The sequence below is a fragment of the Elephas maximus genome, chromosome 1, assembly GCF_024166365.1.
Source record: "Elephas maximus indicus isolate mEleMax1 chromosome 1, mEleMax1 primary haplotype, whole genome shotgun sequence".
NCBI classification, from domain to species: Eukaryota; Metazoa; Chordata; class Mammalia; order Proboscidea; family Elephantidae; genus Elephas; species Elephas maximus.
Window position 1 is genome coordinate 2064765 of NC_064819.1, and position 14488 is coordinate 2079252.

The window sequence follows — 14488 nt, forward strand, 5'->3', positions numbered from 1 at the left end:
TTGAAGGCCACTGACAAATTTCTCCTGCCTCCCATCCCACTAAGAGGCGTCCTCTAATCGCTCCAAAATACCTTGCTTTGTTGGGTCTTGTCTCTTAATTAAGGAATAAGGTTGTGTCAGTTATTAAGGAGCCAGGTTCTTACAAACCCCATCATAGTAACTCTTTGTGCTTCCACAGAACTTTCTCTCCAAAGGGCTCGAGGCCATGCGCCACCCCCACCCCCCGCTGTCTTCCTTTGTGCCTGTCTCTTGGAAATCAGGGGCTGCTTGGTCCAGGCACAGGCTGGCTCACGGGGCTGCTCATGCTTCCTAGCCTTCATGGTATAACTGTCAGCTCAGATGCAGATCCTGGACGCCGCCTCTGGGAGGTTAAATTCTAAAGGGAGCCAAACACAGCATCGTTAAAACTGGACCACCTTGATCTGGGGGCAATGGATTGTGAGTGGGGTGATCACAGCCAGAAGCCATCCCAACAGGGCGAGAAGCAGCCCAAATATGGACAAGAGTAGGGCTTTCCTCCATGTTCACACGCTCGGCAGACCTCACCTGCCCTGGCAGTGCTGGCTGGGCCGAGGGTCTCTGCGGTCCACCACTGCAGTGCTCAGGGGGCATGCCACACCTGAGCAAGAAATGGCGGTGACAGACAGCCCTGCCCACCGTGGAGGGAGCAGGACCATCCCTGTCACAGTTGTAGGTTTGTCTCCTTTAGGGCCAGTGTAACCAGCTCCCAGCACAGAAGTTTACCTGACAGTACCACTGGCTGTTGCTTCCTCCTCGCAGTGACTCTGACGGTTCCTGCCTCTTCTCGCTGCAGGTCCCCCGTGCTGCCTGGGCCTCATACCAGTGGAAGAGGTGGACCGTCCTGACTCCTGCCGAGTGGGTGGAAGAGACTGGTGCCCCCGGCACCCCACGGGGGCCTACCTAGGGCGGGAGCCTGGGGTGCGGCTCCCCACTGGCCGTGTGTCTTTTGAAACACCGCCCCCCACAATTTAGACAGATCCAGCCCCCAGAAAGACTGTATGTTTTTTTTTAAGACAGAGAAAATTGGTATTTATTTTTCTATCATAGCCATATTTATATATTTATGCACTTGTAAATAAATGTATATGTGTCTTTATGATTCTGGAGAGACATGGGGATTCCTACCCCTTGAGGTCTGAGAGGGAGAGCCCAGAAGCCTCCATGTAAAAGGCCGACAGGGAAGGCCTGAGGCTGACGGGCCAGAACACAGACCCTGGAGAGCAGCCTCCCCTTAGGACCTCCCCAGCCGGCTGTTCACCTGTCCACGCCGACCAGAGGAAACGCCAGGTGAGCCGCCTCACGGAGGGCCGGCGCACAGGCGCCGGCTGGAAGGACGGGGCACTAGAGCAGGCCTTTTCTGAGCAGCCTGGGAGGGCAGACTGCAACGCGCACAGTACTGTTAAGTATTAACAAAGCGCCCAGAATCAATCAGCTGCGGCAACATATCTCTGTAAAAACAAACACTCTAACTTCTAAATAAATGTTTAGTCTTCCCCGGAATTTCCAACTTAGTCATGTATGAGTCAGCGTTTTCTTTAGACGTTAGAATTTGGTGTGTGAGAATTTGAAGAGAACACCCGTTTGGGACATTTTCAGATCCATCAAGGCGGCGGGGTGGGGGGCGGGATCGGGACAGGCAGCAGATGTTCCTAATCTCTGGTCTTTTTAAATCCTGAGTGTCGCTTCTGTTTGTATTAAGGCAGAAGGCAGCAGTAACTGCCCGCTCCCAGGCGGCGGCTCTGTGCAGGCTGCAGAGGTGACACCCACTCTCCTTAGGGGGCCGCAGCCCTGTGTGTTGAAGAGCAGTTTTCTTCCAAGTACCGTTCAGTGAAGTGCTGCCGGTGCCTGATAAAATTCATTTCCTTTCATTCAAAGGTTCACTAGCACTGCTAGAGGGGTTGGCTCACTAGCTGTTTAAGATTCACATTTTGTTGTCCCACCCAAGAATCAACCATAGATTTTTTTGTTTTTTTTAAATCAAAATTTTAAAACCTTTATCTGTGGGGAATGGAATTGGATGGAGACTGAAACTTGCAATGAAAGACCTAGGACACTGAGCACTTTATGGATTTCAGCAAAGCTCAGCTGTGGATGAAATGCCACTTGGGACGCGTATTCTTCTCAGACCCCTGCCAGGCTCGGCTTCCTACTCTCACCAGGAGGAATTTGATACACAAGAGCCGGGGGACCCCAGGGTGTCAGGCTAGGACAAGTGCGCCCTCTGATGGCCGGAAGAAACACAGCATCCGCTCTTGCCCAGATTTCTGCATCCTTTTCCCGTCAAACAGCTAAATAGAGCAAGAACTCAGTGAAACGCAACACGATTTTCAGAAAAGCAGTATTTAAAAAAATTTTTTTTAAGTCTTTGATGGTTATGAGAGTGGGGAGGGAGGGAGGGAGAGGGGTTTTCACTAGTTAGTAGATAACTATTTTAGGTGAAGGGAAAGATAACACACAACACAGGAGAGGTCAACACAACTCGACTAAACAAAAACCAAAGAAGTTTCCTGAATAAACTGAATGCTCTGAAGGCCAGCATAGCAGGGGCAGGGGTCTGGGGACCATGGTTTCAGGGGACATCTAAGTCAACTGGCGTAATAAAATCTTTTAAGAAAACATTCCGCATCCCACTTTGCAGAGTGGTGTCTGAGGTCTTAAACGCTAGCAAGAGCCCATCTAAGATGCATCAATTGGTCTCAACCCACCTGGATCAAAGGAGAATGAAGAACACCAAGGTCACAAGGTAATTACGAACCCAAGAGACAGAAAGGCCACATAAACCAGAGACTACATCATCCTGAGACCAGAAGAGCTAGATGGTGCCCAGCTACAACCGATGACTGCCGTGACAGAGAACACAACAGAGAACCCCTGAGGGAGCAGGAGAGCAGTGGGATGCAGACCCCAAATTCTCGTAAAAAGGCCAGACTTATTGGTCTGAGACTAGAAGGACCTTGGAGGTCATGGTCCCCAGACCTTGTTAGCCCAGGACAGAAGCCATTCCCAAAGCCAACTCTTCAGACAGGGATTGGACTGGACTATAAGATAGAAAATGATACTGGTGAGGAGTGAGATTCTTGGCTCAAGTAGACACATGAAACTATGTGGGCAGCTCCTGTCTGGAGAGGAGATGAGAGGGCAGAGGGGGACAGAAGCTGGCTGAATACACGGTGGAGGGAAGGAGTATGGTGTCTCAGTAGGGGGAGAGCAACTAGGAGTATATAGCAAGGTATATATAAACTTTCATATGAGAGACCGACTTCATTTGTAAACTTGCACTTAATGCACGATAAAAGTTTAAAAAATATAAAAATATTTTTAAACATAAAATGAAGGAGTGTGAGGCACGTGGAAATGAGAGAAAAGGAGAAGTGAGGCGAAGAAGAGAAGAAACAAGAAGTCGCGACCTCAGACAACGGAGCACCTAGACGTCCCTGTCAGGAGCACAACAGGCGAAGGTCCTCAGCCTTGGCATTGTTAATCAGACCCTTGGATCTCAGCTTTGACTCACCTTCCAGACCACTGGCGTTTTCCCCCTCCCTTTGTTTTTTCCCCCGTGATGATCCAAGGTGTTTGTCAAAGTGGATTTTGGTGAACTTTACTGAAGTGATATGTAAAATACCTGCTCTTTGCACGGCACTGGAGCTGTAAAAACACTGAACAATTTTAGCTCTTAAGAGAGAGAAGAAAAAAGTCCTGGGAGAGACAAAGCACTTCCGAGGCATGTCAAATGAAAAAAAATGTGTATATTTACCTCAGCCAGCTGCAGGAAAGGGGGGAAATATTAAAGCATTAGGATTTTAAATTTTAGCCCAGAATATCAAACAGTGGATTTTTTTATTTCATTGAATTTTGTATTTCTTTAAGTCCAGGTTAATTGATTAAGTTGGCCCATACTAGAATTTACCATTAGAAATAATACCTTTTTAATGTTTTGATTCAGTCAGCAACCAAAAAAATCAAACCCGCTGCCATCGAGTTGATTCCAACTCATAGCGACCCTATAGGGCCAAGTAGAACTGCCCCATAGAGTTTCCAAGGAGTGCCTGGTGGATTTGAACTGCCAACCTCTTGGTTAGCAGCCGTAGCACTTAACCACTACACCACCAGGGTTTCCTCAGTCAGCAAAAAAGGCTCTATAAATTACTAAGTGGCAGAGTAAGACCTAGTGAGTGGAAGCTGGTGAGGGGCACAGTCTTTAGCTCATAACTCAGAGACCTCTCTAAGGATGGGCCTCCAGGCTGGTGAGCTGCCTGAAGCCTTGAGCGGCTCCTTTCCCCCAGGAAGCTGTGACCCAGGAGCTGGACTCTCCAATTTCTTTCTCTTCTAACGCTGAGATTCCATGATACCACGACCTGGGCTCAAAACAGCAAAGTTATACTAACAGTTGATCCACAAGTAGCTCAATTGGCACTTTTTGGCTCGCTCACTCTGGGGGGAGACTGCCTTCTTTTGCCAGTGGGAGGCAGAGAACGGTTTTGATCAGAGGAGCAGGGCGGCGTCCACCCACCTCCTGTTGAGCTACTCCGTGGTGGTTTAATTCTGCATGAAGCTTAACGAAGCAAAGTCTTAGGTGCCCACGCATAATTACAGATTCAAAACTATGTCTGGGCTCAAGTAGAAAAGAAACTAAAACTCTATGTCTTGTCCAAATCAAAATAAAAACAACTGAGTATTGCCTCTATTGTCAAATTCCAGTCATGCCAGATGAAGCCCTGAATAATGTAGGTTTACCTACTGATTTAGTCTAGTTTAATCTGTAGTAAAACAACAGTCCTGAGTAGTTTTACTGTGAGTTGAAATACATGTGGAATTCTTGATAGGGCTCTTCCATAGACTCTAAATTCATTCTTCCTGCAGTGAGCCTTAGAAGGAGCCATAGAAGTTATCCAAATTCCTCGCTTGTCAGATGATAAACTGAGGCCCAGGAAGATTATGTAACTTCTCCTGGATCTCAAAACTACTAAACGGATAGTATCTTCTCAAGGTCTTAAGAGACCAGCCCCTTTATCCCAGCAGTTGTTAACTGTGGACAGCCCCTCACTCACAATGGCCCCAATGAATGCCACCTCCTGGTGTTCACTGCCTGTGTGGCTCCCCTCTACATCATGCCGTGGTTGGTGTAGAGTGGAATCCCTCTGTGATGTAAATGGTCAACATGCTCAGCTGCCTTTCAAGTCCACCCACTAAAAAAAACCGCTGCTGTCAAGTCATTCCAACTCATAGCAGCCCTATAAGGAGAGTGAAGAACTGCCCCCTAGGCTTTCCAAGGAGCAGCTGGTAGATTCAAGCTACCAACCTTTTGGTTAGCAGAAGAGCTCTTAACCACTATGCCACCAGGGCTCCACATCCACGCAAAGGCACCTCAAAACAAAGGCGTGGTGCTCTACTTCCGAAGAGTCAGTCATTGAAAACCCTGTGGAGTGCAGTTCTACTCTGACACACATGGGGGCACCATGAGTCAGAATCAACTCAACGGCAACTGACTGGTATAGAGTATGGCAGAAGTGACAGTGTGTCACCTCTGAGATTAAGTACTAAAAGACCGGCTTCCGCTTCAGTTGCTCTTTCTCGCTCTCTCCCTCACTCTTGGACCACTCACGCTGGGGGAAGCCATGTTGTGAGCAGCCCTCTGGAGACGCTCCCTGGTGAGGAACTGAGACCTCCTGCCAAACAGCCACGTGAGTGAGTCTGGAAGCAGCTCCTCCAGCTCCAGTCAAGCTTCGGATGGCTACGGCCCTAACTCATAGCTGGACTGCAGCCTCCTGAGACACCCTGGGCCAGAAAGACCCAGCTCACCTGCTCCAGATTCCTGCCTCCCTGAAACTGTGTGAGATAAGGCTGGTTATTTTAGGCTAAGTTTTGGGGTAATTTTTAGGCAGCAGTAAGTAACTAATCCACTCAGAGCTGTGATCCACACATTTTTTAAATGCTTGAAAGGCACATATAGTTTAGCATAGACAGCAGAGAAAGTGCTAAGAGTATGTTCTACGGTAGGGAAGCTGCTACTTCAGAGATTGACAGTGACAGGCACTACCCGTAAACTGTTCTGACCTCTTAAATAGGAATATGAAAGAATCTTAGACAACGGGCTAAAATGCCATCTCCAAGAATATTTTAACATATAAAGAAAGCAAGTCCTGCCTATAATTTTTGGGGGGGAAATCAGCAGACTAGCCACAGGCTACAGATTTAGAAGTTGCTTTGTACTTTATCCAATACTGTCTTCACCACTTTTTCTTCTCAGTGACCAGCTTGTATTTGGAGACAGCCTCAACGGAGTAACTTGTGAACACAGCCCCGGAGAGCTCTGAATTCTGAAGTATTACCTTGTATTACTAAAGGAGCCTGGTGGTACAATGGTTAAACACTCAGCTGCTAACCGAAAGGTCGGCAGGTTGAACCTACCCAGCAGTTCCGCAGGAGAAAAGACCTGGCGATCTGCTACCATAAAGATTACCTGTTGCCATCGAGTCAGTTTTGATTCACAGCCACTGCAGGGTAGAGCTGCCCATAGGGTTTCAAAGGCTGTGATCTTTACAGAAGCAGACTGCCCCATCTTTCTCCCTTGGAGCAGCTGGTGGGTTCCAACCGCCAACTTTCTGGTTAGCGGCCTAGTGCTTTAACCACTGAGCCACCAGGGCTCCTTCCTGTAAAGACTACAGCCTAGGAAACCCTATGGGGCAGTTCTATCCTGTCAGAACTGACTTGACCACAACAATCTTGTATTACTAACAGGAGTCCAAATGTCAGTGAGCTCACTCTCAAATGGTTCCAGCCGTGGATTTCAACGAGCACATATCCCAAAAGATTAACCTTAAGCTGGTTTTTAGTTTTAAATGTTATGCGTAATCAAAAGTGATTGCTACAGGTGATCTCTGAGTTGTACAAATCTATTTCATTGCTTCCTGGTCTAACTATATCTGACCCAGCAAATGCCTCAGTGGAGAGTTTGCTAAAACTCCGTGTGATTCAGGAAGCTGGTTATTTTCCTGCTTTCTGCCAATCCAAGGCCAGCGAAAGCAAACTACTCTGCTATGCTTGTCTACGTGTCCTGAATCCCGAGCCCTCAAATGACAGCTTTATAAAACCAACAATGTCAAAACTCAGATTTGCATTCCTTGTTTTAAGACACTGTGGCATAAAAGTTTCCCTTTTTTCTCCTCTTGTGTCTTCTCAGAGAATATTTAAATACATCAAAGTTTATTTTCCAAGGATTGAACACTTGAAAAGGAACCTTTTTCATGGATTGCTGAATGACAGTTTTTCATGCCAATGGCTAAAAATTTAGATAACTGAAAAATGAACTTTCCTAAAGCAGAATATATTACAGATGTTTTCTACATTTTGACATCTAGTTTTCTGAGACTTTATATTTCATCGAGTAGATCCCGAACATACCTACAGTGGCTCTGTTCAATGATAAGTAGATGTTGCGTGCTGTAGTCATTTCTAAGAGAGCCAAATTGGGGGAAAATTATTAAAACTACAGGACCGAATCTGGTTTTAGAACTTGAGATAAGTTCATTTAAAAATAATAAGACTGCTGCAGGCGTCAAGGAAACAGAGCTTCTAGTGAATTATGTATCTCAGCAAAATATCAGACAGATTTGAGGAAAAAGCAAACTTAGAGGTCCCGGGCTTTGTTTCATTCTTGTGGAAGATGAATGGGTGGGAGGATGAGACCTCCTTTTTTACGCAAAAGACCAATCTCTTCCTTCAAGGCTAAAATCCTTTCCGCCTGGACTTGGATCAACTCAGTGACCTTCTCTTTTGCCACAATATCCGCTTTCCGAGGGCCCTGGAAGGCATTGCCCTGTTGAAAGAAAACAACACCTCCCTGCTTTAAGCATCTTTTGGAAGGAGAAAAATGTCAACCTTACATATCTGTTAGGAGTACCTGCCTCACATGGCTCCTTAATTTGAGGGACCTTAAATTCCCCTGTGGAGGTTGTTGGGAGGTGGGGCCAAGATGGCGAGGTAGTCACACGCTTCCAGTGATCCCTCTTACAACAAAGACCCGAAAAAATAAGTGAACTGATAATATGTATGACAAGCTAGGAGTCCTGAACATCAAAAGCAAAGTTAAGAAATCAGACTGGGCAGCGGGGGGGGGGGGCGGGGGGAGAGACGGTTCAGAAGCAGCGAGGAGTTGCCGGACCTGACGGATGAAGTGGGAACTGGCGCCCCTCAGGCGCGATCCCCTGGCACGATTATGGCAGGGCTGGTGGTAGCATTCGGGATGCGCCTGCCTCAGGAAGAGACAGCAAGCCGCACAGAGTCTACTCACACCTCTAGAATTGGTGAAGAACAGCACTTTCGGCAAAAGATATGTGCTTGTGTCTAATTTACCATGCAGATCAAATAGCATCCCTTTTGAAAGAACTCTCTCCCATTTATCTGATCTCTCCTCCCTCTTCCCTAGTCCCCAAGCTGGCTTCAGTGGTGGACACCTTCTCTGGGCCCAAGATAGGCCCTGCTGCACACCCTAAGCCATTCTCCCAGCCTTGGAGAAGGAACAAATTAACAGATGGGGAAAAAATAATCTGCCAGCTCCCCTAAGCTGGGAAATCAGGGCAGAAGTGACTCCTGTCCAGGCACAAATGGTCCATGGACTTTGAATGCCTTTCACCCCTCCATGAAATTGTGTGGGCCCCTTTCAGGAGCTTCAGCCCTTGTTGGCAGAGTACAATGTATGTGCCTGAAGTCTGACTTCAACAGTTTCAGCTGTGTGGTAGAGAGGCAGGTTTTTGATGTTTGACACCACTCTGCCTAGTAAGCAGGGACCTCAACTACCATATCAAGGGCTGGAGGAATGGTGGCTCCATCCATGCCACCCAGCCACCTGTGACAGGGGTCCAAGGACAAGTGGTGCCTCCTAGTCCTTACAGCCAAAAGCACTGGGTGCCCGTGGTCCAGCTGCAGAGCCCACCCACCTGTGCGTGCTAGGGAACAGGGACATGCTTTCCTCACAGACACTCAGGGGACAGTTGTCAGTCCCCTGTCTTGCTCAGAGCGTGACCCCCTGCTGCACCAGATACCTGTGCCTACACCAATCGCCCCTGCTTTTCTGAGACTGTAGGTGAGAGCCTGCACCACACACCTGATGACTGACTACCTGGACACCTGAGCTGAATCCATACAAGAAAAGTGAATGGACTCCTAGGTTCATATATCTGGTAACAACTCTAGCCATTTGGTGACAGGACATAGGGCTTCAAAGGCACAAATAATCACGCTAGCTCACTCAAGCAGCCTATTTGGGCATATCAAAACAAAACAAAGCAAGAAGCTAGGACACAGTAATCAAACATAAAATAAACTAATACTATAACTTACAGATGGCTAGGAGAAAACAGTCAATAATATCAATCACACAAAGAAGCAGATCATGATTGCTTCAACAGGTTCCCAAAACAAAGAATAATGGAATCTTCCAGACAAAGATATATTCCTGGACTTACCAGAAGTAAAATACAAAAGGTTAACACACAGAACTCTTCAAGACATCAGGTAAGAGATCAGGCAAAATGCAGAACATGCCAAGGAGCATACAGATAAAGCAGTTGAGGAAATTAAGGCTGCAAGAATCCATAGAGAGACCAAAAACCATAAAAAACCAAACCCAGTGCCATCAAGTCAATTCCGACTCACAGCGACTCTATAGGACAGAATAGAAATGCCCCATAGAGTTTCCAAGGAACGCCTGGCAGATTTGAACTGCCAACCCTTTGGTTAGCAGCTGTAGCACTTAACCACTATGCCACCAGGGTTTCCTCCATAGAGAGACAGTAATCAAAAATTCAGAAGATTAACAATAACATTTCAGAATTAGACAACTCAATAGAAAGATAGAGGAGCAGTATTGGGGAAATGGAAGTCAGACTTAGTGAGATTGACGATAGAACACTTAGCACAAATATATTTGAAGAAAACTCAGATAAAAGAATTTAAAAAAAATGAAGAAACCCTAAGAATCATGTGGGACTCTATCAAGAGAAATAACCTATGAGTGATCAGAATACCATAACAGGGAAGGAGAACAGAAAATACAGAGAGAATTGTTGAAGATTTGTTGGCAGACGTTTCCGTGAAAGATGATATTTATCCAAGATGCTAATCAAACGCTACACAAGGTAGATCCCAAAAGATAGTCACCAAGACACACTATAATCAAATTTGCCAAAACCAAAGATAGAGAATTTTAAGACTGGCTAGGGATAAATGAAAAGTCACCTACAAAGGAGAGTCAATAAAAATAAGCTTGAACTACTCAGCAGAAACCATGTGGGCAACAAGGCAATGGGATGACATATATAAAGCACTGAAGGAAAAAAATTGCCAGCCAAAAATTATATATCCAGCAAAACTGTCTCTCAAACATGAAGGCAAAATTAAGACATTTCCAAATAAAGAGAAGTTTAGGGAATTTGCAAAAACCAAACCAAAACTATGAGAAATACTAAGGGGAGTTCTCTGGTTAGAAAATCAGTAACATCCAATAACTACCCAAGACTAGAACACAGGACAGAGCAACCCGATATCAACCCAGATAGCAAAATCACAAAAATGAATCAAGATTTAAAAAATGCTCAAAACAAGGAAACAGTGATGTCATTGTGTAAAAGATGACAACAGTAAATCAATAAAGAGGGAATAAAAAATGTAGTCATAGACCTATCATATGCAGAGGAAGTCAAGGTGCTATAAAGAGATAAAACTTTGGTTTAAACTTAGAAAAATAGGGGTAAATATTAAGGTAACCACAAAGGACACTCAATCCTACACATCAAAATAAAACAAGAAAAAAACAAAAACTCAGAAAAACAAAATCAACGACAATGAAAAAGAGGAAAAGACAATATATGGAGGAAAACCACTCAGCACAAAAAATTAAGTGGAAAAAAGAAACTGTCAACGACACAAAAAAAGACATCAAAATGACAGCACTATACTCATAAAAAAAAAAATAATACCTATCCATAATTATACTGAATGTAAATGGACTAAATGCACCAATAAAGAGACGGAGAGTGGCAGAAGGGATTAAAAAAAACAATCTGTCTATATGCTGCCTACAAAAGACAGACCTTAGACTTAAAGGCACAAACTAAAACTCAAAGGACAGACAAAATCTATCAAGCAAACAACAATCAAAAAGAGCAGGAGTGGCAATATTAATTTCTGACAAAATAGACTTTAAAGCCAAATCCACAAAGGATAAGGAAAGACACTACATAATGACTAAAGGGACAATATCCCAGGAGGATATAACCATATTAAATATTTACATACCCAAAAACGGAGCTTCAAGATACATAAAACAAACTCTAACAGCATTGAAAAGCGAGACAGACAGCTCCACAATAATAGCAGAAGACTTCAACGTACCACTTTTGGTGAAATACAGAACATCCAGAAAGAAGCTCAATAAAGACATGTGAGATCTAAATGCCACAACCAACCAAATTGACCTCATAGACATACACAGAACGCTCCACCCAAGAGCAGCCAAATATACTTTCTTTTCCAATGCACATGGAACATTCTCCAGAATAGACCACATATTAGGTGATAAAGCAAGCCTTAACAGGATCCAAAACATCGAAATATTACCAAGCATCTTCTCTGACCATAAAGCCATAAAAGTAGAAATCAATAACAGAAAAAGCAGGGAAAAGAAATCAAGGAATTGGAAACTGAACAACGCCTTGCTCAAAAACTACTGGGTTATAGAAGAAATTAAGGACGGAATAAAGAAATTCACAGAATCCAATAAGAATGAAAACACTTCCTATCAGAACCTTTGGGACACAGCTAAAGCAAGTGCTCAGAGGTCAATTTATAATAATAAATGCACACATCCAAAAAGAAGGGCCAAAATCACAGAATTAGCCCTACAACTTGAATAAATAGAAAGAGAGAAACAAAAGAAAACCTCAGGCATCAGAAGAAAACAAATAATACAAATTAGGGCAGAATTAAATGAAAGGAACAGAAAAACTATTGAAAGCGTTAACAAGACCAAAAGCTGGTTCTTTGAAAAAGTTAACAAAATCAATAAACCACTGGCCAAACTGACAAAAGAAAAACAGGAAAGGAAGCAAATAACCCAAGTAAGAAATGAGATGGGTGATATTACAACAGACCCAACTGGAATTAAAAGAATCGTACCAGATTACTACATAAAATTGTACTCTAACAAATTTGAAAACCTAGAAGAAATGGACGAATTTCTAGCAACACACAACCTACCTAAACTATCACAAACAGAGGTAGAACAACTAAATAAACCCATAACAGAAGAAGAGATTGAAAAGGTAATTTAAAAACTCCCAACAAAAAAAAAGCCCTGGCCCTGATGGCTTCACTGGAGAATTCTACCAAACTTTCAGAGAAGAGCTAAGGCCACTACTACTAAAGGTATTTCAGAGCACAGAAAAGAATGGAATACTCTCAGACTCATTCTATGAAGCCAGCATATCCTGATACCAAGACCAGGTAAAGACACCACAAGAAAAGAAAATTACAGACCTATATCCCTCATGAACTTAGACACAAAAATCCTCAACAAAATTCTAGGCAACAGAATTCAACAACATATCAAAAAAATAATTCACCATGACCAAGTGGGATTCATATCAGGTATGCAGGGATGGTTCAACATTAGAAAAACAATCAATGTAATCCACCACATAAATAAGACAAAAGAACCACATAATCTTAACAATTGATGCAGAAAAGGAATCTGACAAAGTCCAATACCCATTAATGATAAAAACTCTCAGCAAAATAAGAATAGAAGGGAAATTTCTCAACATAATAAAGGGCATTTATTCAAAACCAACAGCCAACATCATCCTAAATGGAGAGAGACTGAAAAGCATTCCCCTTGAGAATGAGACCAGACAAGGATGCCCTTTATCACCACTCTTATTCAACATTCTGCTGAAGGTCCTAGCCAGAGCAATAAGGCCAGATAAAGAAATAGACGGCATCTAAATTGGTAAGGAAGAAGTAAAAGTATCTCTGTTTTCAGATGACATGATCTTATACGCAGAACACCCTAAAGAATTCTCAAGAAAACGACTGAAACTAATAGAAGAGTTCAGCCAAGTATCAGGATACAAGATAATCATACAAAAATCAGTTGGATTCCTCTACACCAACAAAGAGAATGTTGAAGAGGAAATCACCAAATCAATACCATTTACAATAGCCCCCAAGAAGATAAAATACTTAGGAATAAACCTAACCAGAAACGTAAATGACCTATACAAAGAAAACTACAAGACACTACTGTAAGAAACCAAGAGAGACCTACATAAGTGGAAAAACATACCTTGCTCATGGATAGGAAGACTCAACACTGTAAAAATGTCTATTCTTCCCAAAGTGATCTATACATACAATGCAATCCCCGTCCAAATTCCAATGGCATTTTTTAATGAGATGGAGAAACAAATCACCAACTTCATATGGAAGGGAAAGAGCCTGTGGATAAGTAAAGCATTGCTGAAAAAGAAGAACAAAGTGGGTGGCCTCACACTACTTGATTTTAGAATATGTTATACCGCCAGAGTAGTGAAAACGGCCTGGTACTGGTACAACAACAGATACACAGGCCAATGGAACAGAATTGAGAATCCAGACATAAATCCATCCACATATGAAAAAAAAACCAAACCAAACCCAGTGCTCTCGAGTCAATTCTGACTCATAGCGACTCTGTAGGACAGAGTAGAACTGCCCCATAGAGTGTTCAAGGAGCACATGGCGGATTCGAACTGTAGGCCCTTTGGTCAGCAGCCGTAGCACTTAACCACTAAGCCACCAGGGTTTCCATCCACATGTGAGCAGCTGATATTTGACAAAGGCCCAAAATCTGTTAAATGGGGAAAAGACAGTCTCTTTAACAAATGGTACTGGCATAACTGGATATCCATCTGCAAAAAAATGAAACAAGACTCATACCTCACATCATGCGCAAAAAAGAACTCAAAATGGATCAAAGACCTAAATATAAAATCTAAAACAATAAAGATCATGGAAAAAAGATAGGGACAAAGCTAGGAGTCCTAATACATGGCATAAACAGTATACAAAACATTAATAACAATGCACAAACACCGGAAAAGAAACTAGATAACTGGGAGCTCCTAAAACTCAAACACTTATGCTCATCCAAAGACTTCACCAAAAGAATAAAAAGATTACCTACAGGCTGGGAAAAAGTTTTTGGCTATGACAAATCTGATCAGCATCTGATCTCTAAAATCCACATGATATTGCAAAAACTCAACAACAAAAAGACAAATAACCCAATTAAAAAATGGGCAAAGTATATGAACAGACATTTTACCAAAGAAGACATTCAGTTAGCTAACAAATACCTGAGGAAATGCTCACGATCATTAGCCATTAGAGAAATGCAAATCAAAACTACGAGATACCATCTCACCCCAGC

The 14488-nt window shown here is 43.4% G+C and overlaps 2 protein-coding genes across 13 annotated transcripts in view; one reads left to right on the forward strand and one right to left on the reverse strand.

The window, feature by feature from the left end:
* Positions 1–1585, forward strand: part of BOC (BOC cell adhesion associated, oncogene regulated) — a 92377-nt gene extending 90792 nt beyond the window's left edge. For 6 of the 11 annotated variants that reach the window (XM_049876536.1, XM_049876526.1, XM_049876552.1 and 3 more), the window contains one exon: positions 815–1582. In XM_049876536.1, coding sequence (XP_049732493.1) covers positions 815–993 — 179 coding nt within the window. In that variant the 3' untranslated portion in view covers positions 994–1582. Of the gene's footprint in view, positions 1–814 lie in introns of all 11 variants that reach the window. The other 5 variants (XM_049876577.1, XM_049876586.1, XM_049876569.1 and 2 more) reach the window with 5 other exon arrangements.
* The window catches only part of CFAP44 (cilia and flagella associated protein 44), a 261809-nt gene continuing 248833 nt past the window's right edge, over positions 1513–14488 (reverse strand). The window contains exon 35 of one of the 2 annotated variants that reach the window (XM_049876494.1): positions 1513–7837. In XM_049876494.1, coding sequence (XP_049732451.1) covers positions 7670–7837 — 168 coding nt within the window. In that variant the 3' untranslated portion in view covers positions 1513–7669. The remainder of the gene's footprint in view (positions 7838–14488) is intronic. The other variant, XM_049876485.1, reaches the window with a different exon arrangement.